The sequence below is a fragment of the Lytechinus variegatus genome, chromosome 2 (assembly GCF_018143015.1).
Source record: "Lytechinus variegatus isolate NC3 chromosome 2, Lvar_3.0, whole genome shotgun sequence".
In the NCBI taxonomy this organism is placed as follows: Eukaryota; Metazoa; Echinodermata; class Echinoidea; order Temnopleuroida; family Toxopneustidae; genus Lytechinus; species Lytechinus variegatus.
In genome coordinates this window covers 13,852,358-13,880,193 of record NC_054741.1, presented here as the reverse complement: position 1 = coordinate 13,880,193, position 27,836 = coordinate 13,852,358, and the positions used below count along the sequence as shown (strand labels likewise).

At 38.0% G+C, this 27,836-nt stretch overlaps 1 protein-coding gene across 1 annotated transcript; it reads right to left on the bottom strand.

Annotated features, from left to right (window-relative positions):
- On the bottom strand, positions 1-27,836 carry LOC121407383 (mucin-5AC-like). Its single transcript, XM_041598434.1, has 12 exons — positions 27,751-27,836; positions 27,447-27,548; positions 26,006-26,125; positions 24,628-24,654; positions 7,789-8,463; positions 7,172-7,333; positions 6,155-6,213; positions 5,265-5,371; positions 4,584-4,756; positions 3,626-3,851; positions 2,364-2,470; positions 1-517 (listed from the first exon to the last, which is right to left on the bottom strand). Exons 3-12 carry the CDS (start codon positions 26,019-26,021, stop codon positions 465-467), a joined length of 1,605 nt encoding a protein of 534 aa, XP_041454368.1. The 5' UTR covers positions 26,022-26,125; positions 27,447-27,548; positions 27,751-27,836; the 3' UTR covers positions 1-464.

Sequence of the window (27,836 nt, the reverse complement as noted above, 5' to 3'; positions counted from 1 at the left end):
TCTCTCTAAACACGTAGTTTATATATTCACAAATCTATGCATCAATTTTGATCAGAGCATTTTCTAAAACTATAAATATATCAACATATCTCTTTACATAATTATTGCAGAACATATAAATAAAATTTGTCATAACACAAGTCTTACGATGATATTCTTTAAATGACAATTTTTCTCATAAATTAATCATATATCCAATATGCTAAATATTCCACCTTTATAAAAATGCCCGTTGATTCATGGTGCATTATTAAACAAGGTGTAGATAGTTAACTCCGTAGGAGCTTGGGCCTATTGGGTAAAACCTTACATTCAAACGCAACTAAAAGACACAAAACAATCAAGTCATGAATGAGTTGAAAGTCAAGCTTTGATATTTTGAATTGCAATTAATTGCAAGGTTTCATTAACAGGTCACTGGACGGTAGTATACAGAAGCAGGTCACTGCCATAGGAGAAAAATTCTAGAAATTTTTCAGGATGTAGACATCAGGATTCCCATCAATTTCCTGTTTCCCTGTAAACGTTAAAAAAAAATGAGTTAACAGAAAATATCAAGCTCCCATCAGGAAAAAAAAACAGCGAAAAGACGCTAAATATGTGACATAAAATTGAAAATTTCGCAAATAGGTTTGCTTTATAAATACAAGTGAAAACATAGAAAGTTGCAATAAAGATGTGAATTATTTTAAAGTGACAGAATATTATGATTAACTCCCAGACGTAAACAGATACTGAGATAGATAGATCACGAATACAAATAAATAATCGATTTTATAATTGGCCATATTGATTGAATATGCGATGGTTTAAAATCGCGCCCAAAAATTGACGCCGGTAGCTCTATTGGTTATTAATGAATGTAATCTATCATAGTATTTCTTTTGATGATATTCCCTTTTTCGTTCGTTGAATTCCGGATCCCTATCTTCCCTCAGGGGCCACGGAACCGGGGCCGGGAGGGGGACTTCAACTCCCTTTTGCCCAAACCGTGTACAAAATCGTAAAAGGACCATCTGATTGTGATTTTTGGCATGGTCAGCCCCCCACTTTCGGTCTAGCCCCCCCTTTCAACACCGTTCCGCGGCCCCGTCCCTTATTTCCCCTTCTTTAACCCCCTGAAAGTGGCGCCCCAGGAGATACAAACCACAAGCAGTAATAATTTCATTTCATTTCAAATAAACATTTATTTCCCTCCATTTTACAAAATTTCTTCATTAATTTGGATGTGACGGACAGATTTTGGCGTGTTTTTGCAAAATACTTTCCTTGCTGTTTCTTAAGACTAATAAAGGTAGTATAAGTATAAATATCACAATAACACATCAGTGCACTGGCTTACAGACGGGGGGGGGGGTGGCTTGGGGAACAAGTCCCCTAAAGTTTCACTGGTAAGAAAAGGGAGGGGAGAAAAGAAAAGGAAATGGGTGAAATATGATATCATTTACTGAATAGTTTGTCAAAAATCTATCACACAATATCATTTTAAGTTTCACATAAATCACAATCACATGCTATACAGAATAAAAAGGGATACATACATGGGAAAGATAGTCCCCCACTCGTTTAGGGGATAACACACTATGAAAAAGGTGGGAAATCTTTAATTCAATATAATGATCGACAATAATCATGATAATCGCGTAAAAATGAGAAATGGAAATATTAGCGGAAGGAAATGTGCTCGACAGAGAAACAAATATGACTATTTCGTTTTCAAAAGACAAAACAAAATATCTCATTCAACAGGAATAGCAGGCAATGACAATACAATACAAACTCAATTAATGATACCAACGTTTGTTTACTCCTGCGCATGTATGTTGATGCAAAAGCAGAAGGGTGGAGAAAATACAAATATCACTCTGGCACGTTTTTTCAGATCATAAATAGATTGCAGTAAATCACGTTAATTTATTTCCGAATTTTACCTAGGATAATTTCTTCAAGTCTTTATTATTCTTTTGGTAAAAAATATAGTATTGTATACATATTTTCAATCAAAGGCATGGTTAACAATATTCGATCACTTAATTAAATGCAGAAAAATGTAGAGGTATATTGTTAATAAAGTTATGTATTAAACGAATTAAACGGGTAGTAAAGCTGTCATATGAAGGTCATTAAAATGACTTTTTTTCCATTTTTAAATGAAATATTTATAAATTTCATTTTTAAATGAAAGATTTGTTTAAAAACTGATACTGAAACGTATACTCCTTTATCGTTTTCAATTATATATGACAGTAATTAATTTGTAATAGATTGAATAAACTTGAAATTATTTCCACATCTCAATGAAAACAAATGAGAACGTGGTGGGATCATGGAAATGCTTAAAAAAAATCTGGAAACGGGCTTACAGGTAAAGCGCTGATCCAAGGGTTGAACTATGGGTTCGACTCTCGTAGAACGAACTTGTATCTGATGCCATTGCCACCATCTCTGGTTTTGGTAGATTTTCATCTTTCTATATGTCGCAAGAATATGATATTAACAATATTACCTTAGACTTAAGCTTTTAAAAAATGAGAATTTGTTCCTCCTGCTTAAACAAGGGTTGAATGGTTTGAGAGCGGGAATGCTGTTTGTTTTGTACTAAAATTAGGCGTTGTGTCTCCGCTTATACGAGAAGTGTCCCTCCCAACTTTGAAGGGGATATATTTCTTTCTTCTTTATTTTTGCTCACTTGTTCAAGTTTATGTCGTCGATGACGTCGTTTCGCTAGAGAGTTTTAAATTGCTCTCTCTTTAGATTCATGTAAATTATGATTCATACATAATAACAATCAATAAAAAAGTTAAAATCGATCTTGTCATTTGGAATTAGAACTCGGAGGCGAGAAAGTGATATATAGGCTACAAAAATCAGCGACCGTGATTTTCTGCCAACAACTAAGATGAGCTGAGACGCGTCATTGTGGTCCGTTTTTTACTCTAATAAAATTATGGTAACTTTATCATTATTCTAACTACCATGGAAGCCTTGAGGGTGACTGGTTTCTGAGTCCCGTTACCATGGTAGTTGTCATTATGGCAAAGTTACCATTTTATTTGTAACTCTTCATGAAACAGTCTGATGAAAGATCAGAACGTTTTCCCCTCGAATCGTGTATGCATGCTATTCAAATTCAGTAATACAGTCTATAAATGCAAGATGCACTGGCCAAAGGTGAGGTCTTCAAAAGGAATGACAAAAGCTTTTCATCTGTAGTGACCCAATAAGTAACCCAATTGTCTTTATACAAAACAGAGCACCCCTCCCCTGATCACAAACAGGAATATCTCGAGAATCATCCAACCTAACACGTTTGTTACATCAGACCAAACCTGCAGCCTATAAAATCTATTGTTGCTATGACAGGCAAGATTAACTTGGTAAAGTTGTTGACTGATACTCTGAATTGCTGTTTCGTGCTTTTCTTACCTTGCCCCTTTCTTGGGATCTTATTAATCATTCCAATGAAGGCACATTTATGCTGTCTCCGAATTTGTGGGGGGGGGGCAAATCTGTGTGTATTACTATAGAATTTCCAGTGACCACGAGGGTGAAAAACAACTATCGCTTTATTGAACCAAGTTAAGTAAAGGAGCGGTCTGATAAATGTGAATTTATTGCAACTTACAGCGCAAGGAGACAGATGGCAACCACTATAAGTGGTATCACAGTCAGCAGGCATATACCAACGATCCATGCCGTGCTCAGACCGGTAGACGTTCCCTCTGGTTGTACATCGTCAACCATGCCGAGAGTGACATTGCTGATCGGCACACCAAGCTGGGATTCGATGACGTCGATGTTGTCATTGATGGCGGCGAGAACGACATCCTGGGGTATGTATATCATAGTATCTATTCGAGAAAATAATAATTAAAAAGTGGTAAATATATTTGCTCTCATGTCTGAATTTTTGAGTATCTATTGGAGGGAGAAAGATCAACGCTCTTTGGAAAATAATGACATAGCATGATCTATCGAACATGTATGATCTCTCTGATTGCAGTGTTATTCTCGAGAAAAATCCATGTAGAGTTGGTAGCAATAATTATTGAGCTCAGGTTACACTTCGATACTAAACTGCTTCGCCTGTCAACAGTAAGTTTGCTTGTTACTGCATGAAGTCAATATAAATACAGTTGAACAAACTTCTGAAGGGATATAATTGCGAAGGATATTCAGACAAAAATAAAAAGTATATAGTGGCTACTTTGACTTGCCAGAGTTTTCTTCTTCTGGGGGGCGGGGTCAATTTATTGACAATCCCGTGAATATACCCGTGAAGTAAACGCATGAAAACGTGTTAACATTTTACTTTTCCGCTTTATGTACACTTTTCAGACAAAAAGTGTTCCTGTGACGCAACCCCTTGTCAAAGACTTGACCGACGTAGCGACATATAAAGTATGCAAGTTAGAGTAGACCTAAAATGTATAGTCTAATAATCAAATGTAGTCTTGAATCACGTTTGGCATTTTCCATACATTGCCATTTAGGATACCGTCTGATAATATTTTTTAGCATACTGCTAGTCCCTTGCTTGAATATTTTTTGAATTAAGTTTAGAAGCCGACCGCCAAATTTACCCGATTCAGGTGCAGCACTTCTACTGCTTCCTTCCTCGCATGATGACGTCATAGAAGTCGGTTGGATATAGACGGCGGTCTCGGTCGCCAAACCGGAACCGACATTGCTCTCTTTTGGATATCCACCCACGATCTTAACGTCGTTCGCTGATGCAAAATTTATCTGACCGGAACTATGTTTAAAGACATAAAATCAATCCCAGCAAATGTTACTGCAATGAAATATACGAACTGAAAAGATAAATCCCATCGTCGGGGAATGTTGAGAATTCAGAGCAATATTATTTATTGTTCAAGTGAAATAGATTGATATTTCAATTAATTGTGCCTAAATTAAGCCATGTGATTTTAGTTTATGCGTCAATTTTAGAGCGAAAAGAATGACAACAACCTGCCTTGGTTTTCAGATTGTTTCCGATATGGAAATTAAGGCAAACAATATTGTTATTGTTATTATTATTAGTAGTAGTAATAGTAGTAGTAGTGGTGGTGGTAGTAGTTTAGTACCGCTGCTCCTGCTGTTACTGCAGCTTCCATTTATTAAAGCCTCTGCAGATTTCAATCGTGCTGCTATTGACTTTTTTTAGTTAGCCATATTTTTGTTATTTTTTTTATTGTAATAAGTGTAATAAACAAAACAAACCAAAATATTGGCAAAGACAGTATTCTGTTATAATTTACGTTGCTTTTTCTCCGTAATTTGGACAACACTGGCTGAAGTTGGTGTTACAATAGTCTGACGTCACTTGGGCGATGGCATCAAGTAGAATGTCCTGAATCTGCAACCACTATGAAAGAAAGTAAAATGAAAGGAAGGTTAGCTAGATTTTGTTTATTTTTTTTGCCAAAGTCAATCCTGAAATATTAAGGAGATCGTTCTTAATCAATTAGTTTGTAATTATCAATAATATTTTTGGGGTTCTAAACTTCTAAACCAGTGAGGTTAGCGTGCAATATGAGACAGTTTATACGATGACATCTACACACCTGACTCACTTCGTCTCAAACCATTCTTCACAATGCATTCATCGAATGCATTCAAAAGATATTTGAAAAACCGAAACATTCAGGCGATGGCCTGAAAACTTTGTAGAAAATCATAAAATGTCTATTTAATCATTCAGCGAAAATGACAAAATCTAACCAAAACAATAGTACACAGCAAAAACTGTGGAGTTAACCGGTGTACATAGAGGACCACACCAGTTATTTTACACCGGTGTTAAATTGGTGGTGTTAGTTTTACACCTATAGGTGTTATTACAACAGCTTTTGTTGTAACATTACCACTTTTTGGTGTTACGTTTAATCTCTACGGTGTAATTGTAACACATCAGGGTGTGGTCCTCTATTAACACCAAATTGTGTCAGTTTTAACACCGCAGTTTTTACAGTGTAACAGCAGAAATAATTAAAACATTTGAATTGTATTATCTATCTCATTATTTTGTCTCGCAACCCTCCCCCACCCTCTCTCTCTTTCATTCGCCCTCAGTCTTTCTGTGTCTGTGTTCCTAAATATCCCAAATTATGTTCCTGCGTTTATAGCTTATGAAAAAGTTCATTCTCACGGTGATCATGTCGACGTTGATCAAAATCACGACAGAAATCCGGATTTCTGCATGTGGAGCTGAAAATGAAAGCAAAAACAAAACAAAATAACACACACACAAAAACTCGGTTTTAATGAAATAACTTGAATAATTTCATTGATCGCCACTCGGGAGTTAGGCATATTGTCCTTCAAACCCGCTTGCTGAACGAGAACTTCTTTTCCTTTTTTCTATTCCAATGTTCAATTAAATTAACTTTTATGGATAATGCCATCCTACCTCAACTGCAATTTCATTGACAAATACAATCGTATGAGATGGTGATCAAGTAGGGCCTAAAAAGGAAAAGTCCACCCCAAAATGTTAACTTGAATCAATAAAGAAAAATCAATCAAGCATAACGCTAAAAAAATCATCAAAATCGGATGTAAAATAAGAAAGTTATGACACTTTTTGCTTATTTTGCAATTTTGCTTATTTTTTCACAGTTCTGTGCAAAACTCAGGGATATGCATATGAAAGATTCGGTGATTTCATTTTTTTTTAGACAGATTTGACAATAATGACCAATATGACTGAGGTACAAAATGTTAGAACAATAGTAATTTATAATATGCTCAAAGAGGAATACAACTTTGTATCACACGACAATGAGCAGAAAATCAAGATATTTCACATAATGAAATACAAAAGAAATAGTGAGTAGATGCCATCAGTTCCCTCAGTTGCATACCAACCAGGATTTGCGTATAACTTTTTTGTGAAGTTGAAAATTTTTTCAAAATGTCAGAATTTTCTTATTTTATATCCGATGTCGCTGAAATATTCAGTTTTATGCTTGTTGAATTTTCCCGTTTTTATTCGAATAAATATTTTGCTGGGGTAGACTTGCCCTTTAAAGAAATATTTCAAAACTAAAGTTTACAAACAAAACGTAAGCGCACATCCTATATAACATCCTCTTTATAACACATCCTATATCGCACCCATTCGATGAAACAATGAAGGATAAAAAGCGACCACTGCGGGACTCACTTGAGCAATCGTCGCCTTGAAATCCTTCGGCACAAGCACAAGTGCAATCATCTCGATCTATCGTTCCTCCATTATTGCATGCAATACTAGAACAAGAAGATGGCGAGGCCACCGTCGTTGGGTCGGATTGTGTAGTCGTTGGGTCCGGTCCTGCTGTTGTCACTGATATTGGATACAATAAGAGGTAGAAGATACATATTTCTATTCATGGTTCGGTCACTGATTTCGATATTTATTGAAACGAAAGTGAAATAAAAATCCGAGGTAAACGGCCTGATCTGCTGCATGGTTAAGCACAGATTAAGCTGATTAACGATATTAGGACGGCAAGCTTTAAATCTAAGAAACAGTGATAAAAAACCCTGCAAAAACCATTTTGTAGTTTTTACATCTGTTTATTTGGTCGAAACCGTCCGGAAAATTGAGGCTAAAAGTATCCAGACAGTATGTAAATTGATAAACTTTGAAAAGTAGTGAGTGCAATTAAGTTAATATGCCAAATGAAAGAATATAATTCTTAAATTATTCCGTCGACTAAGATGGAAAAAATATCCATGATTGGAATAATTAAAATTGACTTAAAATCTAAACACGTCCACGACATCTCTTACATTTACCGTTTGATACCGTAGAAGTGGCTGAAAATGGACTTTTTGTACTTGGTGTAGAACTGGTGCTAAGTGCAGTGGTACTGGAAATGGTTGGTGTATATGTGATAATGCTAGTAAGCGAAAATGAATAGTCAAACAATGTGGTGTCAGCGTCAATGAGTGTAGAGCTTGGATGGCTTGGGGTGTTGGTATAATCAATAGTTGTACTCAAGTAATCACTTGGTGCAGTGCTCAGATCATGCGGTGTCGAGATTAAATCATTCGGAGGAGTGTTTAAATCACTTTGAGTGGTGCTAGAATCATGCGATTTAGTGCTCAAATCACTCTGTGAACCACTATGACTACTCCAATCGCTCGGTGCTGTGCTTGATTCAGTGCTTGAGTAATCCGAAGTAGTGATCGGCTCATTCAAAGTGGAGATCAAGTATCTCAATGTAGTGCTTGAATCACTGGGTACTGTGCTTGGATCTGTCAGAGTAGTGCTTGAATCGCTAGGTGTTGTGATCATAATGTGATCAGTCGGTGTATACGTGGCATGTCCGTGCGTCACTGAAGTGAGAGCCATATCAGTTACAGGATTGTTCGGTGTTTCCATGTGTGGTGTAATTGTGGTGAGATTGATGCTTGGTGCTGTGGTGTGCAATGAATTCGTAGCATCAGTAACTCCCTCTGTTGTTACATCTGCAAACAATGATAAAGTGATCTGGAAGGTAAAAGTTGTATATCAGGTACTTTTAAATTTTTAGTTCAGAGGGGGGGGGGGGGGCTGCGTTGGGGGTGGGGGTCTTTTGGGGAGTTAAGGGAGAATGAGAATCTGCTGTCAAAATTTGATATTAAAAAAGAATGACCTTAATATTCCCATAGACTGAATTATATGTCAAGTAATAAACAATGAGATATTTTTAACAGATAATTTCCGTGACAATTTTAGGAGCGTTATTGAAATTAGGGAGTTTGCGATTTACTGCCGTATTGCTTAAGACGGTTAAAACAACGCGAATGTAAAGTGAACAGTATTTCTGTGACAGGCTTCAGCACAGGCAAGGCAGAATAATAAACGAATTCTATCTAAGAAGCTTTCACGACATCACTGAGGTAATATTGTCAAGAAGAGGTCGAGTATATGATCTTTAGCTAGGAGGCAAAAGTCTGCTGTTGGGACAAGGGAGTAGGAAATGCTTTCGTTTGACGGATGTAAGCTTCTATACGACGGTTGGCAACTGTATTTCTGTGGTAGGGTGTTACAGTGTTATAGTCCAGCGAATAGATCGTTTTGATGTAGGATGATAAGGAACTCGCGTTGACGTATTGGACATGTGTCAAGAGACCAAAAAGTGTACACATGTATAGTCATGTTGTATTCAGCACAATTAAAACTCAGTCACCGAAACCAGTCGTGAGAAATGAATGAATGAGGAAACCCAAGAGATGACGCCTGTGCAGATGGTTTAGTCGTAAATGTCGTCATCAGTGGTCGTAGAAGCATCATTGGTGCAAACGAATTCCCCTTATTTCACTAAAAATATGTACATGCTATCGATTGTGAGTGCTGGCTGGAGAGGTCATATTCGATTGTGGTTTCAGTTAATTGCCAATTCGAACTAAACTAGAAGCCTCCTGTGGTTTTAAATTTTCTTAAGTTATTGCAAAGTGTTATAATAATGGCGAAATTTTAAAATCCTAGGGTCACCCTGGCTCGCCACTGAGAGGGCTATTACTGACCTAGACCTATGCGCATATTAAATATTGCCAAAAAAATCCAACAACTGTATCCGAATATCACCTTAATTTGACCAAAATTAAGGTGATCCCGATTTTGTATTCAATTGAAAGAAATATATATATATATATATATATATATATATATATATATATATATATATATATATATATATATATTGAAATTAAATACCAACTCGATGATGCCATATTCTACCACTGAAACAAATCATAAGTGACTAATACCAAAGAAAAGTGGTACAGCTTCCATTTGGGGATAGGTTTGGTAGAGTGGAAACTAATCCGTAAAAAACCCCAACCTTTTCAAACATAAATGCTTTATATTGGAAGTCTCCGCCTTCTTTAGAGCTATAAAACGATACATAGGCACTGTATATCTCTTACTGTATACAGGGTAGCTTTGCTTTCAGTATACCGTCATATGGTCTGTATCGTATCTTGAAAAGGGTACGAAATGAGTAACACAGGAAAAGTCAGGGTATAGTGGTTCATTTATACGATTCATTTCATAAGGCTAAAGTATTCCTGTGATACTGTGTCATAAACTTAAAAAGGCGTTTGGGTAACTTATGTCTTATCAGGTTTAATCGCAAAACAGGTATCTAACACTAAAATAATCGTTATTCACATATAAACGAACATTCTATGATCGGTAACGTTTTAGAAGAGGGCATTTATATAGCGCCAAAATTGACTCATGATAGTATTGTTCTTACTGTAGCGTTACTAAACTTAAGTAGTGGTATTTTATTTCTGTTGACAATTGTTAACCCATAATCAACCAAAAAAAAATTAAAATCGCAATTCCTACCCCATTTTGCGCCATGTAATCTGTTAATTAGTCATACACATTAAGTAAATTATTCGTTAACGTCTTGATTTGTTCCATCCGTTGTTTCTCCTCCATCATGAATTAGATATATGCTTCATTTGGATAAATTGTTTTTTTGTAGGTTTTTTTTATAAGTGGTTGCATCATCTTTAATAATATTTGTGCTAGGGTTCATAGCAGTTCTTGAAATTTGAATTCGTCAAATATAAAATTATGTTTGTTTAAGAGTCGTAGATTCATTAAGTACATTTCCCCTTAGTTGAAGGAGCTGTTCTTTGTGGAAGGATCGCTGTTTTATGGTTCATTCTGAGATCAGTGGTAAGTCCAAAAGTAGTAGTTATGTCACATGTTGTAGGTAGTAGTGTAGTTACTTTACCTATCGCTGTGTCTCTGGTAGCTGTGTTCTCAGAGGTTGTGCATTTTATTCTTATAGTCAGTTGTGATGCTTTTGACTCAGAAGATGTTATCTTTTCAGTAGCTGTACTCGAAGTTGCCTCTTGACCTACAGTCACAAAATGTGGATATCTTTATTAGTCGTAAGTCAAAATCGTTGCTGAGTGATACCTCCTAGATAAGTCATGGGGTAGGCGTGTGTACATTTATTGTCATACCTGCTGTCTTCCCTTGATTAGCAAGTACGAAATCTGTACTTTTTATAGTTTATATTTTACCTAACATTAGAACAATTGTGGTCTCTTGGGCTGTTGTTCTCATGAAAGTAACCCCATTTCGAGTGGAAGCATCGGGTGTCCAGTCTTTATCAGTGGTTATAGCAAGTGCTGTATGTTGGTTCGTTGTTTTCTCGGCTGTTGTTCCCTCTCCAGTGCTAGTATCTACAGGCGTCGTTGGACCTGTCGTTGAAAAGGTTGTCTCTACAACGTGAGTTGTTTCCTTCTGAGTTATCATGGCGTCAGATGTTTGCGGATCATTCGTAGGATAAGGCGTGTGGTGGATTGTTGTTGTTGTGTCAACAGTTGTTTCTTCTTTTGTAGTTGCGTCTGTAGCTTGTTGATCCGTGGAAACCACAGGCGTTGTCTGTTTTTCGTTAGCGCGGGTTGTTTTAGGATACCCTGTTCCAACATTTGTAACCTGATTAATAATTGTCTGTTTATCACTTGGTGGTTCCGTAGTTACAGTTCCTTGATCTGATGTGACCAGAGTGGTTCCTTGTTGGAAGGTCGTTGTTTTATCTGCTGTTTGATCAACTGTGGTCAAATCTGTCGTGTATTCTGGATAAGTTGTTGCCTCCTCCTGCACTGTTTGACTTATTGCATCTCGAGTCGATGCTACGGTTGTCATTTCTTGATCTGTGATTATTAACCCTGTTGTCTGTTTGGTATCTGCTTGCTCGGTGGTGGTTCCTTGTTCAAAAGATTCGTTGGGTGTCGTGTCTTGATCCGTTGTCATTAAAATGGTCGTGTGCTGTGTCAATATCTCAGTTGTCGTTTGCTCTTCAGTAGTCGTGTCTGAAGTTGTTTCTGCACCTGTGGTCACAACAGTTATTTCATCACTTGTTATTCTGTCTGCAGTTGTTTGGCGTTCTGTTGTAAAGAAAGTAGGTTCGATCGTTGTTGTGTCGTAGGTTGTCCCCACTTGCTTTGTTGTGTCTGCTGTTGCTCCTTCGTCTGTTATGATAATACTTGTCAAATGTTGATTCGTTGTTCCGGCAAATCTTTCTGTACTGACTCCATTTGTTGAAAAACTCATTTTATTTGTCTGCTCCTGGAATGTGGTGAGAATATCAGCCGTGGTATCAGTAATGATATCATGGCCAGTCGTGCTTTGTTGAAAGTTCGTTGTTTTATCTGCTGTTTGTCCATGTGTTGTCATATCTTTCGTAGATTGTTGATAAGTGCTTGCATCGTCTCGTACAGTCGTCGTGCTTGCCGTTGTCTCTCGCATTGTATGGCTTGTAGGAGTTATTTCATCTGCAGTGGATGCGTCGGATGTCATTTCTTGTTCTGTGGTTATCACAGTAGTAGTCTGCTTTGTACGCGTTCTCTCAATAATTGTTCCTGTTTCAGTTAGTTCGTCTGATGTCGTGTCTTGACCCGTTGTCATTAAAATGGTTGTCTGTTGTGTTGATGTTGTATCAGCAGTTGGTAGTTTTTGAGTTGTTATGTCCGTAATTAAATCTTGACCTGTGGTCACAAAAATGGATGGATGTTGATCAGTTGTGAGTTCGTTTAGTACCGTTCCTTGATAAGTTGTTGAGGTAGGGGTATTTTCGGGATAAGTCATGGTTTTGTCAGCTGTTTGACCATACGTCATAACATCCGTTGTAAGTTCTTGATCAGTCGTTGCGTCATAATCATGTCGCATGGTTGTCATTTCACCTATCGTTGTACCTATTGTTGCCTCTTTTGTTCTTTGTGTCGTGGAAGTTATTCCATTTCGAGTGGAAGCACCAGGTGTCAAGTCTTGATCAGTTGTTATAACAAGTGCTGTCTGTTGGTTCGTTGTTTTCTCGGCTGTTGTTCCATCTTCAGTGCTAGTATCGACAGGCGTCGTTGGACCAGTCGTCATAAACGTTGTCTCTGCAATGTGAGTGGTTTCTCTCTGAGTTATCATGGCTTCAGACGTTTGCTGATCATTCGTAGGATAAGGCGTGTGGTGGATTGTTGTTATGTCAACAGTTGTTTCTTCTTTTGTAGTTGCGTCTGTAGCTTGTTGATCCGTGGAAACCACAGGCGTTGTCTGTTTTTCGTTAGCGCGGGTTGTTTTAGGATACCCTGTTCCAACATTTGTAACCTGATTAATAATTGTCTGTTTATCACTTGGTGGTTCCGTAGTTACAGTTCCTTGATCTGATGTGACCAGAGTGGTTCCTTGTTGGAAGGGAGTTGTTTTATCTGCTGTTTGATCAACTGTGGTCAAATCTGTCGTGTATTCTGGATAAGTTGTTGCCTCCTCCTGCACTGTTTGACTTATTGCATCTCGAGTCGATGCTACGGTTGTCATTTCTTGATCTGTGATTATTAACCCTGTTGTCTGTTTGGTATCTGCTTGCTCGGTGGTGGATCCTTGTTCAAAAGATTCGTTGGGTGTCGTGTCTTGATCCGTTGTCATTAAAATGGTCGTCTGCTGTGTCAATATCTCAGTTGTCGTTTGCTCTTCAGTAGTCGTGTCTGCAGTTGTTTCTGCACCTGTGGTCACAACAGTTATTTCATCACTTGTTATTCTGTCTGCAGTTGTTTGGCGTTCTGTTGTAAAGAAAGTAGGTTCGATCGTTGTTGTGTCGTAGGTTGTCCCCACTTGCTTTGTTGTGTCTGCTGTTGCTCCTTCGTCTGTTATGATAATACTTGTCAAATGTTGATTCGTTGTTCCGGCAAATCTTTCTGTACTGACTCCATTTGTTGAAAAACTCATTTTATTTGTCTGCTCCTGGAATGTGGTGAAAATATCAGCCGTGGTATCAGTAATGATATCATGGCCAGTCGTGCTTTGTTGAAAGTTCGTTGTTTTATCTGCTGTTTGTCCATGTGTTGTCATATCTTTCGTAGATTGTTGATAAGTGCTTGCATCGTCTCGTACAGTCGTCGTGCTTGCCGTTGTCTCTCGCATTGTATGGCTTGTAGGAGTTATTTCATCTGCAGTGGATGCGTCGGATGTCATTTCTTGTTCTGTGGTTATCACAGTAGTAGTCTGCTTTGTACGCGTTCTCTCAATAATTGTTCCTGTTTCAGTTAGTTCGTCTGATGTCGTGTCTTGACCCGTTGTCATTAAAATGGTTGTCTGTTGTGTTGATGTTGTATCAGCAGTTGGTAGTTTTTGAGTTGTTATGTCCGTAATTAAATCTTGACCTGTGGTCACAAAAATGGATGGATGTTGATCAGTTGTGAGTTCGTTTAGTACCGTTCCTTGATAAGTTGTTGAGGTAGGGGTATTTTCGGGATAAGTCATGGTTTTGTCAGCTGTTTGACCATACGTCATAACATCCGTTGTAAGTTCTTGATCAGTCGTTGCGTCATAATCATGTCGCATGGTTGTCATTTCACCTATCGTTGTACCTATTGTTGCCTCTTTTGTTCTTTGTGTCGTGGAAGTTATTCCATTTCGAGTGGAAGCACCAGGTGTCAAGTCTTGATCAGTTGTTATAACAAGTGCTGTCTGTTGGTTCGTTGTTTTCTCGGCTGTTGTTCCATCTTCAGTGCTAGTATCGACAGGCGTCGTTGGACCAGTCGTCATAAACGTTGTCTCTGCAATGTGAGTGGTTTCTCTCTGAGTTATCATGGCTTCAGACGTTTGCTGATCATTCGTAGGATAAGGCGTGTGGTGGATTGTTGTTGTGTCAACAGTTGTTTCTTCTTTTGTAGTTGCGTCTGTAGCTTGTTGATCCGTGAAAACCACAGGCGTTGTCTGTTTGTCGTTAGCGAGGGTTGTTTTAGGATTCCCTGTTCCAACATTTGTAACCTGATTAATGGTAGTCTGTTTCTCACTTGGTGGTTCCGTAGTTACAGTTCCTTGATCTGATGTGACCAGAGTGGTTCCTTGTTGGAAGGTCGTTGTTTTATCTGCTGTTTGATCAACTGTGGTCAAATCTGTCGTGTATTCTGGATAAGTTGTTGCCTCCTCCTGCACTGTTTGACTTATTGCATCTCGAGTCGATGCTACGGTTGTCATTTCTTGATCTGTGATTATTAACCCTGTTGTCTGTTTGGTATCTGCTTGCTCGGTGGTGGATCCTTGTTCAAAAGATTCGTTGGGTGTCGTGTCTTGATCCGTTGTCATTAAAATGGTCGTCTGCTGTGTCAATATCTCAGTTGTCGTTTGCTCTTCAGTAGTCGTGTCTGCAGTTGTTTCTGCACCTGTGGTCACAACAGTTATTTCATCACTTGTTATTCTGTCTGCAGTTGTTTGGCGTTCTGTTGTAAAGAAAGTAGGTTCGATCGTTGTTGTGTCGTAGGTTGTCCCCACTTGCTTTGTTGTGTCTGCTGTTGCTCCTTCGTCTGTTATGATAATACTTGTCAAATGTTGATTCGTTGTTCCGGCAAAGCTTTCTGTACTGACTCCATTTGTTGAAAAACTCATTTTATTTGTCTGCTCCTGGAATGTGGTGAGAATATCAGCCGTGGTATCAGTAATGATATCATGGCCAGTCGTGCTTTGTTGAAAGTTCGTTGTTTTATCTGCTGTTTGTCCATGTGTTGTCATATCTTTCGTAGATTGTTGATAAGTGCTTGCATCGTCTCGTACAGTCGTCGTGCTTGCCGTTGTCTCTCGCATTGTATGGCTTGTAGGAGTTATTTCATCTGCAGTGGATGCGTCGGATGTCATTTCTTGTTCTGTGGTTATCACAGTAGTAGTCTGCTTTGTACGCGTTCTCTCAATAATTGTTCCTGTTTCAGTTAGTTCGTCTGATGTCGTGTCTTGACCCGTTGTCATTAAAATGGTTGTCTGTTGTGTTGATGTTGTATCAGCAGTTGGTAGTTTTTGAGTTGTTATGTCCGTAATTAAATCTTGACCTGTGGTCACAAAAATGGATGGATGTTGATCAGTTGTGAGTTCGTTTAGTACCGTTCCTTGATAAGTTGTTGAGGTAGGGGTATTTTCGGGATAAGTCATGGTTTTGTCAGCTGTTTGACCATACGTCATAACATCCGTTGTAAGTTCTTGATCAGTCGTTGCGTCATAATCATGTCGCATGGTTGTCATTTCACCTATCGTTGTACCTATTGTTGCCTCTTTTGTTCTTTGTGTCGTGGAAGTTATTCCATTTCGAGTGGAAGCACCAGGTGTCAAGTCTTGATCAGTTGTTATAACAAGTGCTGTCTGTTGGTTCGTTGTTTTCTCGGCTGTTGTTCCATCTTCAGTGCTAGTATCGACAGGCGTCGTTGGACCAGTCGTCATAAGCGTTGTCTCTGCAATGTGAGTGGTTTCTCTCTGAGTTATCATGGCTTCAGACGTTTGCTGATCATTCGTAGGATAAGGCGTGTGGTGGATTGTTGTTGTGTCAACAGTTGTTTCTTCTTTTGTAGTTGCGTCTGTAGCTTGTTGATCCGTGGAAACCACAGGCGTTGTCTGTTTGTCGTTAGCGAGGGTTGTTTTAGGATTCCCTGTTCCAACATTTGTAACCTGATTAATGGTTGTCTGTTTCTCACTTGGTGGTTCCGTAGTTACAGTTCCTTGATCTGATGTGACCAGAGTGGTTCCTTGTTGGAAGGTCGTTGTTTTATCTGCTGTTTGATCAACTGTGGTCAAATCTGTCGTGTATTCTGGATAAGTTGTTGCCTCCTCCTGCACTGTTTGACTTATTGCATCTCGAGTCGATGCTACGGTTGTCATTTCTTGATCTGTGATTATTAACCCTGTTGTCTGTTTGGTATCTGCTTGCTCGGTGGTGGTTCCTTGTTCAAAAGATTCGTTGGGTGTCGTGTCTTGATCCGTTGTCATTAAAATGGTCGTCTGCTGTGTCAATATCTCAGTTGTCGTTTGCTCTTCAGTAGTCGTGTCTGCAGTTGTTTCTGCACCTGTGGTCACAACAGTTATTTCATCACTTGTTATTCTGTCTGCAGTTGTTTGGCGTTCTGTTGTAAAGAAAGTAGGTTCGATCGTTGTTGTGTCGTAGGTTGTCCCCACTTGTTTGGTTGTGCCTGCTGTTGCTACTTCGTCTGTTATAATAATACTTGTCAAATGTTGATTCGTTGTTCCGGCAAATCTTTCTGTACTGACTCCATTTGTTGAAAAACTCATTTTATTTGTCTGCTCCTGGAATGTGGTGAAAATATCAGCCGTGGTATCAGTAATGATATCATGGCCAGTCGTGCTTTGTTGAAAGTTCGTTGTTTTATCTGCTGTTTGTCCATGTGTTGTCATATCTTTCGTAGATTGTTGATAAGTGCTTGCATCGTCTCGTACAGTCGTCGTGCTTGCCGTTGTCTCTCGCATTGTATGGCTTGTAGGAGTTATTTCATCTGCAGTGGATGCGTCGGATGTCATTTCTTGTTCTGTGGTTATCACAGTAGTAGTCTGCTTTGTACGCGTTCTCTCAATAATTGTTCCTGTTTCAGTTAGTTCGTCTGATGTCGTGTCTTGACCCGTTGTCATTAAAATGGTTGTCTGTTGTGTTGATGTTGTATCAGCAGTTGGTAGTTTTTGAGTTGTTATGTCCGTAATTAAATCTTGACCTGTGGTCACAAAAATGGATGGATGTTGATCAGTTGTGAGTTCGTTTAGTACCGTTCCTTGATAAGTTGTTGAGGTAGGGGTATTTTCGGGATAAGTCATGGTTTTGTCAGCTGTTTGACCATACGTCATAACATCCGTTGTAAGTTCTTGATCAGTCGTTGCGTCATAATCATGTCGCATGGTTGTCATTTCACCTATCGTTTTAGCTATTGTTGCGTCTTTTGTTCTTTGTGTCGTGGAAGTTATTCCATTTAGAGTGGAAGCACCAGGTGTCAAGTCTTGATCAGTTGTTATAACAAGTGCTGTCTGTTGGTTCGTTGTTTTCTCAGCTGTTGTTCCATCTTCAGTGCTAGTATCGAAAGGCGTCGTTGGACCAGTCGTCATAAACGTTGTCTCTGCAATGTGAGTGGTTTCTCTCTGAGTTATCATGGCTTCAGACGTTTGCTGATCATTCGTAGGATAAGGTGTGTGGTGGATTGTTGTTGTGTCAACAGTTGTTTCTTCTTTTGTAGTTGCGTCTGTAGCTTGTTGATCCGTGGAAACCACAGGCGTTGTCTGTTTGTCGTTAGCGAGGGTTGTTTTAGGATTCCCTGTTCCAACATTTGTAACCTGATTAATGGTTGTCTGTTTCTCACTTGGTGGTTCCGTAGTTACAGTTCCTTGATCTGATGTGACCAGAGTGGTTCCTTGTTGGAAGGTCGTTGTTTTATCTGCTGTTTGATCAACTGTGGTCAAATCTGTCGTGTATTCTGGATAAGTTGTTGCCTCCTCCTGCACTGTTTGACTTATTGCATCTCGAGTCGATGCTACGGTTGTCATTTCTTGATCTGTGATTATTAACCCTGTTGTCTGTTTGGTATCTGCTTGCTCGGTGGTGGATCCTTGTTCAAAAGATTCGTTGGGTGTCGTGTCTTGATCCGTTGTCATTAAAATGGTCGTCTGCTGTGTCAATATCTCAGTTGTCGTTTGCTCTTCAGTAGTCGTGTCTGCAGTTGTTTCTGCACCTGTTGTCACAACAGTTGTTTCATCGATTGTTATTCTGTCTGCAGTTGTTTGGCGTTCTGTTGTAAAGAAAGTAGGTTCGATCGTTGTTGTGTCGTAGGTTGTCCCCACTTGTTTGGTTGTGCCTGCTGTTGCTACTTCGTCTGTTATAATAATACTTGTCAAATGTTGATTCGTTGTTCCGGCAAATCTTTCTGTACTGACTCCATTTGTTGAAAAACTCATTTTATTTGTCTGCTCCTGGAATGTGGTGAGAATATCAGCCGTGGTATCAGTAATGATATCATGGCCAGTCGTGCTTTGTTGAAAGTTCGTTGTTTTATCTGCTGTTTGTCCATGTGTTGTCATATCTTTCGTAGATTGTTGATAAGTGCTTGCATCGTCTCGTACAGTCGTCGTGCTTGCCGTTGTCTCTCGCATTGTATGGCTTGTAGGAGTTATTTCATCTGCAGTGGATGCGTCGGATGTCATTTCTTGTTCTGTGGTTATCACAGTAGTAGTCTGCTTTGTACGCGTTCTCTCAATAATTGTTCCTGTTTCAGTTAGTTCGTCTGATGTCGTGTCTTGACCCGTTGTCATTAAAATGGTTGTCTGTTGTGTTGATGTTGTATCAGCAGTTGGTAGTTTTTGAGTTGTTATGTCCGTAATTAAATCTTGACCTGTGGTCACAAAAATGGATGGATGTTCATCAGTTGTGAGTTCGTTTAGTACCGTTCCTTGATAAGTTGTTGAGGTAGGGGTATTTTCGGGATAAGTCATGGTTTTGTCAGCTGTTTGACCATACGTCATAACATCCGTTGTAAGTTCTTGATCAGTCGTTGCGTCATAATCATGTCGCATGGTTGTCATTTCACCTATCGTTGTACCTATTGTTGCCTCTATTGTTCTTTGTGTCGTGGAAGTTATTCCATTTCGAGTGGAAGCACCAGGTGTCAAGTCTTGATCAGTTGTTATAACAAGTGCTGTCTGTTGGTTCGTTGTTTTCTCGGCTGTTGTTCCATCTTCAGTGCTAGTATCGACAGGCGTCGTTGGACCAGTCGTCATAAACGTTGTCTCTGCAATGTGAGTGGTTTCTCTCTGAGTTATCATGGCTTCAGACGTTTGCTGATCATTCGTAGGATAAGGCGTGTGGTGGATTGTTGTTGTGTCAACAGTTGTTTCTTCTTTTGTAGTTGCGTCTGTAGCTTGTTGATCCGTGGAAACCACAGGCGTTGTCTGTTTGTCGTTAGCGAGGGTTGTTTTAGGATTCCCTGTTCCAACATTTGTAACCTGATTAATGGTTGTCTGTTTCTCACTTGGTGGTTCCGTAGTTACAGTTCCTTGATCTGATGTGACCAGAGTGGTTCCTTGTTGGAAGGTCGTTGTTTTATCTGCTGTTTGATCAACTGTGGTCAAATCTGTCGTGTATTCTGGATAAGTTGTTGCCTCCTCCTGCACTGTTTGACTTATTGCATCTCGAGTCGATGCTACGGTTGTCATTTCTTGATCTGTGATTATTAACCCTGTTGTCTGTTTGGTATCTGCTTGCTCGGTGGTGGATCCTTGTTCAAAAGATTCGTTGGGTGTCGTGTCTTGATCCGTTGTCATTAAAATGGTCGTCTGCTGTGTCAATATCTCAGTTGTCGTTTGCTCTTCAGTAGTCGTGTCTGCAGTTGTTTCTGCACCTGTTGTCACAACAGTTATTTCATCACTTGTTATTCTGTCTGCAGTTGTTTGGCGTTCTGTTGTAAAGAAAGTAGGTTCGATCGTTGTTGTGTCGTAGGTTGTCCCCACTTGTTTGGTTGTGCCTGCTGTTGCTACTTCGTCTGTTATAATAATACTTGTCAAATGTTGATTCGTTGTTCCGGCAAATCTTTCTGTACTGCCTCCATTTGTTGAAAACGTCATTTTATTTGTCTGCTCTTGGAATGTTGTCGGTATATTAGCCGTTGTTTCAGTAATGATATCATGACCAGTTGTGCTTTGTTGAAAAGTCGTTGTTTGTTCTGCTGTTTGTCTATGTGTTGTTATATCTTTCGTAGATTGTTGATAAGTGCTGGCAGTAGTCTGGTGATTAGTTGTTGCTTTCGATGTGGTTAACATTTTTGTTGTCGGACTGGATGTCGTCCCAGGATCTGCTCTGACATAAAAAAAAACAAACGATAAGATGAAAGGCAGATTAAATGATGTGAATGTTTTTACTTTAATGAATTACAATTTTAGATAAGTTTGATTTAGATCTCTTTATTCTATTCCTTTTGTAACCTTAAATACGAATGAATAGTCAATAGGGCACCACTCACTGATCAACCCCAAAAAAGTGATTATGAATATCTATTTAGAACTTTCATCTTGTAACTGATTTACCAGTCAGAAGTAAAATATATCCATATTAAGCGATGGGTTAGTAGCAACTAAATGTTTATACATGTAGATCTCTGGTGAAAATATTTATCTGAATAGATCTACGAATACGGGTGACTAATGACTGCTTTGAAAATTAGAATATAAATCAGAGGAAGCATCTAAGCTAAATACCATTTAACTACTGGATAGTAATTGTTAGATATACATAGATTATTAAAGGTGCCTAAGCGAAGTCAATCAATTCTTAACTGACCCCCCTTAAACAAGATTCATGTTATTAGAATATGATGTGAATAATATCGTGAATTTATCGTACTTACGCTATGTTTACACTCCGATCAGGTCCATATAAGATATTTTATATAGCTGCCAAGCGATTTTCCGTATCTGCTTTAGTAGATTGCAAGCTGCATTGCTGAGTTTCCCCTTTATTTCGATATTTGTTTCATAGATATTATGCATGATTGAATAAGATAGATACATAAGTTTCTACACACATGTATGTATATGCTACTCAATTGTCGGATCTTATTTTCTAAAGACATAGGCGGAATTTTTTTCATAGACCCAATATAAGAAAGAGGTACAAAAGCTATTTCTTGCAAAACATTTGCAGGTGAAAGGATTTATTGTCAATATAAAAGGTGAAATGCATTCGATAATAGTTAACACAGAATTTTGGATCATACAAAAATTGTTCTGAGCATAAAAAGACGCCAAGAGAGAATGAAATAATATTTTTTTTCTTCTTCTTTTTTCCTATTTAACATTAAGTACACGAATTAGGTAATAGATGAAATAACTCATTGGTGATTATAACTTGTTATTACTTTCATCTGGTTGCTAACACGCATACAAAAATGACAAATAAATGATAAATATTCCTTTATTACCACATCAAATTAATGTCTACCTATATGCCTGTAAGTTTGGGGTGATTTTAGCTCATTTAAATAAACAAGTACTAACGGACGAGATGGTTGCCAATAAACACTAACATTGAGCGAGGGTTATGAAGATCGAAAGCCAGTCAGATTCAGATAAACATACACATACACAAGAATAAAACCTACGGTGTTGCATTTCAGGGCGGAAATCCGGGGGGGGGGGAGGGGGACGCGTCCCCTACTATTTTTAAAGCCAGCTTGTGCCCCCCCCCCTTGAGAGTCATAATAACATTTTGTTATAGAAACAAGGGGTTGGGGGGGGTATTTTTTTGCTTGTCAACGTTATTTCAGACGAAATGACCTTACAATTTGGGTAAACCTTCTTTTCTTTTTGCTTGTCAAATTTTCCGGGAAAAATGTGTCCTCCCCTCCCCTTTTGAAAAATCCTGGATCCGCCCCTGGTCCCCCTACCTTTGGGGAAAGATTTCCGCTCATGCACTCTCAAGACCGCCACGACTGCGAACAACCAACAAACTTTAAAAGAGTCACTATAATTACTAGCAGGACAACCACCCTCTAACCTAAACTGTGTCATAGTTTATTATCATGTTAATCTCCTTGATGATTAATATTATTGCAATGATATAATCATCGTCATCAACGATTTCTTTTATACAGGGGTACTATCTCAATTTGAAAATTCCCCCCAAAAAGGGTTTCACTACAAATGGAGGTCTTTTTGGTCCCGAGAAATCTGAATAGAGCCCCCCCCCCCCTAAAAAGAATGTAGGTCATTTGGGTCCCGAGAACTTTGAAAAAAAAAATTGAATAAAAAAAAAAGAAAAGACAAAATTCTACTACAAAGTACAGGGCATTTCGGTTATATTTTGCATTGGTTTTCTTGTTGGTATACATGTCCTAGAGGTACTTGTCCAGTAGTTGATTGCCACCGGAGGTAGTTAACTTTGGGGGCAATCATTTACATTTGAAAAATTTCTAGGGAAATTGTTTTAGAGGGCACCTATAGCTATAAGGTATTTTTTTCAACCGTGGATCGGTGTCTTCGACACAAATGGCATGATGACGTTGTTGTTTTTAATTCCGTATATACCTCACTCTCAGCTGCAACTATATACTGCAAGGTCTTCCACTGGGCGAATACATTGCAAGTCATTTTTTTACGTAACAAACCCCATACAAAAACGCAAGCGTTTAATCAATAATATAAGGAAAACACTTTCCCACTTGCTAAATAGAAATGTAAACGCACATTTAATACGACTTTTCTACGGAAGCTTAAAAGTGCCACCGAGATGTTGAGATAATTATCTTGGGAAGTCGATATCTTGATAGCAAAAGATCAGATGACGAGATCCTGGATCTCATCATGTCGACATCTTTTAGAAGAGATGATGAGATGACAAGATTCCGGATCTCATCATGTCAACATCTTTTAGAAGAGATGATGAGATGACAAGATCCCAGATCTCATCATGTCAACATCTTTTAGAAGAGATGATGAGATGACAAGATCCCGGATCTCATCATGTTGACATCTTTTAGAAGGGATGAGATGACAAGATCCCGGATCTCGTCATGTCGTCATCTTTTAGAAGAGATGATGAGATTACAAGATCCCGGATCTCATCATGTCAACATCTTGTAGAATAGATGATGAGATGACAAGATCCCGGATCTCATCATGTCAACATCTTGTAGAATAGATGATGAGATGACAAGATCCCGGATCTCATCATGTCGATATCTTTTAGAAAAGATGATCAGATGACAAGATCCCGGATCCCGTCATGTCGACATCTTTTAGAAGAATTGGTCAGATGACAATATCTTCGATCCATGATCATGTCATCTAATCATCTCTTCTTAAAGTTGTAGACATGACGAGTTACGAGATCATGACATCTGATCATCTCTTCCACTGGATGTAGACATGACGAGATCCAAGATCTTGTCATATGATCATCTCTTCTACAAGATGTCAACATGATGAGATCCGAGATCTTGTCATCTCATCATCTCTTCTAAAAGATGTTGACATGATGAGTTCCGGGATCTTGTCATCTCATCATCTCTTCTAAAAGATGTTGACATGATGAGATCCGGGATCTTGTCATCTCATCATCTCTTCTACAAGATGTCAACATGATTAGATCCGGGATCTTGTCATCTCATCATCTCTTCTACAAGATGTCAGCATGATGAGATCCGGGATCTTGTCATCTCATCATCTCTTCTACAAGATGTCAACATGATGTGATCCGGGATCTTGTCATCTCATCAACTCTTCTTAAAGATATTGACACGATGAGATCCAGGATCTTGCATCTCATAATCTCTTCTTAAAGATGTTGACATGATGAGATCCGGGATCTTGTCATCTCATCATCTCTTCTAAAAGATGTTGACATGATGAGATTCGGGATCTTGTCATCTCATCATCTCTTCTAAAAGATGTCGACATGATGAGATCTGGGATCTTGTCATCTTATCTTTTGCTATCAAGATGTCGGCTTCCCGAGATAATTATCTCAACATCTCGGTGGCACTTTTAAGCTTCCATACTTTTCTTTTCTAAAATTTAAATGTTGCAATAATAATACATGGCGGATATTATCTGTTGCGTTATACATACCCATTGCTGTGCTATATGTATTAATAAATAAATATATATATATAAATCACCAGGTAAATATGCAGCCTACAGCCAAATCTTATTATGCTAATAAAGCGAAGCTACCATAGATTAATGCTTTCTTTCATATTTAATATGCTTTGTACCAACAGATTGTACACAATAGACATCAGTTGTTAATTTGATTGCCTGTGCATCTATCGCATTACATATACATTTTGTTGTAAGAGACATGGAAAAAAATGAGAACAACTCACCACAAACAAAACTGCCATCATCTGGAGCTGTTAACGTAATGAGAACAAAAGGTAGCATGTAAGTGATTGGGTAAAAGAAATTTATGATAGTATTATCATAACAACAGCAATTGATAACATGGAAATGAAACTTCTCATACCATGGCCCGTTTAATACAAACTATATTGTAATTTTTCCATTATTTATTCATGTATTTATTGGTATGTATAAGCATAAAAATTGACCAGCAGCGCATACTGAAATAGTCAATTTACAAAAATTCATAAGTACAATATAACAAAGCAAATGACCGGAAACGTAATAACAGTATTCTATATCAAAACTTAAGTCTACTTAAAAATTATGTCTCGTAATGGAAGATTGAGGAAGAGAGGGATAAGCACAGGGAAAGAGTCAGAGAGAGAGAGAGTGAGAGATGGAGAGAGAGAGGGAAAAAGAAAAGGAGGGGATAGGACTCCAAAAATAGAGAAAATTGAGTGAGATTTAAAATAATATGGTAAAATTGACACGTGAAGTTCAGATGGTCAAAAAAAAACAGTACACGACGATTGATGGAAAAGTGGGGATATGATACCGTAAAGTGATTGTGTAATCCACAACGATTACCAATCTTGTGAGAAAAAATGGGTGGGGTAGAAATAGCAAGTAAGTCTATTTGTTCGTGTGTATGATATGTCTCCTTGTTATAAAAAAAGTTACAGCGATAAATATTTAATGCATTAAATCAGTTGTCAGTCCAATTCTTTTAGTGCTTAGAGGATACAGTTTAAATTGATATGATTTCATATAATAAAATAAAAAAGAACAAGTGGGGATATCATGAGTTTCTCATTGAATATTCACGATGAAATGCAAAGAACTGTTTGAACGAAATAATGCAAATCTTTAAACTGTCATAATTATGTTATTCCTTATCCAATATTGAGGAAATTTTCTAATTTTTCTCTTTCTGTTCAAATCATGATTTGTTCAGCCTGGAGTACTCCTTTAATTAACAATGTGATATTTCTTTTCCTTTTGACTATCAAATTAATTAGTTTTGCCATTATACAATCATAAAGAATCGAGTGAGACCGTTTAAGACTGACATCTTGTGAGGTTGGAGACACTCGAAAGTCTCGGTTTATGTCGGATTAAAACGAAATTATCAATTCTAGCCTCGTTGTGAAAAGGGGACGAATTGTAACTATTCCATTTATGTTATCGATCGTAAGATTGAAGTTTTTTTTACACTTTATACACGAACACGAAGCAACAATCAGTGGGCAATTAAATCAATAAAGATGTACAAGGAGCAAGGGGGAGAGAGACAGAGAAACATGGAAAATAGCATTTATGAATATCAAATTGGTTTAATATAAGCCTGACAAAACTTACTACACTTGCCGCACATGGCTGGGCAATCATCAGGTACATTCTCCAAACCTAGTAATATCGTGGTGCACAAAAACGGCGGCCATCCCACTCCGCATTGTGCATTTAAATCGCCACATGGAACTGGAAAGGATTAATGGAAGGACGCATTAGGCAGATTTAGATTAAAACAGTTTTTATATTTCTCAAATTATGTAATTTCAGACCGAACTGTACAGGCTATACTGTAGATAAGATTTGTCACAAATGTATAACTACATAATAGGCCTACATCTTTTCTACCAATTTGAAACCAAGCTATTACACAATGAACATATCTTTAAAATCACTCTTCATCCAACAATTTCCTTTTCCATTTTGTTTTCTTCGGTAGGAGCGGTAATACATCTTCTTTAGGGTTAAAGTATATGTTAAAGGTTAAGTCCACCACAGAAAAATCATAATGCTCAAAATTTCATCGGATGTAAAATAAGAAAGTTATGACATTTTGAAGTTTCGCTTATTTTTTTTACAAAATAGTTATATGTACAATTTAGTCACATGCAAATGAGAGAATGGATGATGTCCTTCACTCACATTTTGAAACCAATAATACACAATGCTACTCAATGATTTTACCAATTGTTACGCATTTCTTTTTCCCTGCTGTTCTTTCTGTTTCCGTTTCACACGTTATAGATACTTATTGATTTTTTACCAACCTAATTCCATATCGCCACTCATTTATGTTTCGTGCTACTTTTACAAGGTCGAATGGATGTCACTATGCATTCTGTATTGACTGGTTGTTTTAATTATTTATTTATTTTTATCGTCTTATCTATATATGATATATACCTTGTTTGTATATTTGCGTTTTTTGTCAATTTATATGTCATATTACTTTGTACTAGCATTGGTAATTCAGCCTTTGGCTGCAACGAATGTTTTTGAGTACCAATAAAGACCATTATTATCATCATTATTATTAGGGCCTACTATTTCTTTTGTTTTTATTGTTTGAATTAGACAATATTTCAATGTTTAAGGATTTGAAGAGAACCAATTGGACTGAACCATCAAATGTTAAACAATGGTAATTCCACATGTTCAGGGAGAAATAAATTTTGTTTCACAGGTCATTGAGCAGAACTTGAAATTAGAATATTTCATATTTCATGTAATGAAATACAAAAGAAATATCCACCGGGATGTGCATAATCACGTTTTTTTATAATTAAGCGAAGCTTCCAAATGTCATAACTTTCTCATTTTACTTCCCTTTTTCATAAAATGTTCAATGTTAGGCTTGCTGGATTTTTCTCTTTTTATTCAAATCAACTTTTAGTTGGAGTGGACTTGTCCTTTAACAATGTATCGTCTATCGATTACGTTAAAGCGCGTGTCTTTATAACTTTATATAATTGATCTGAAAACACAACTTATTAATGATTGAGTAGCTTACCTGAGCAATCAACACCTACGAATTGTGGTTGGCATGTGCAGGTGCAATCTGCGTTGAGTGTGGCACAGTTCCGGCAGTTTGCCCCGCACGTCGTCGAGCACTCTATTAAGATGTAAAATTCAGTGTATCATTTCAGATTAGTAAATATGATACAGAGAGAGATAATGAGACCAAAACATCGCCGTCTCGAAAGCAGGAGAAACACATAGCCCTATTTTGCCAGATTCAAAAGTACCTTTCCCCTTAAATACACATGAGGGAGCATTTCAATACTAATATTGTATAGCCTTCGCAATAATCTTACCCAGGGTAGCCACTTCAACTTTTTAGTAAATTTCCAGCGGGCCTGCATTACACGATGTCATTAACTTTCTCCTTCCTAATATGGCG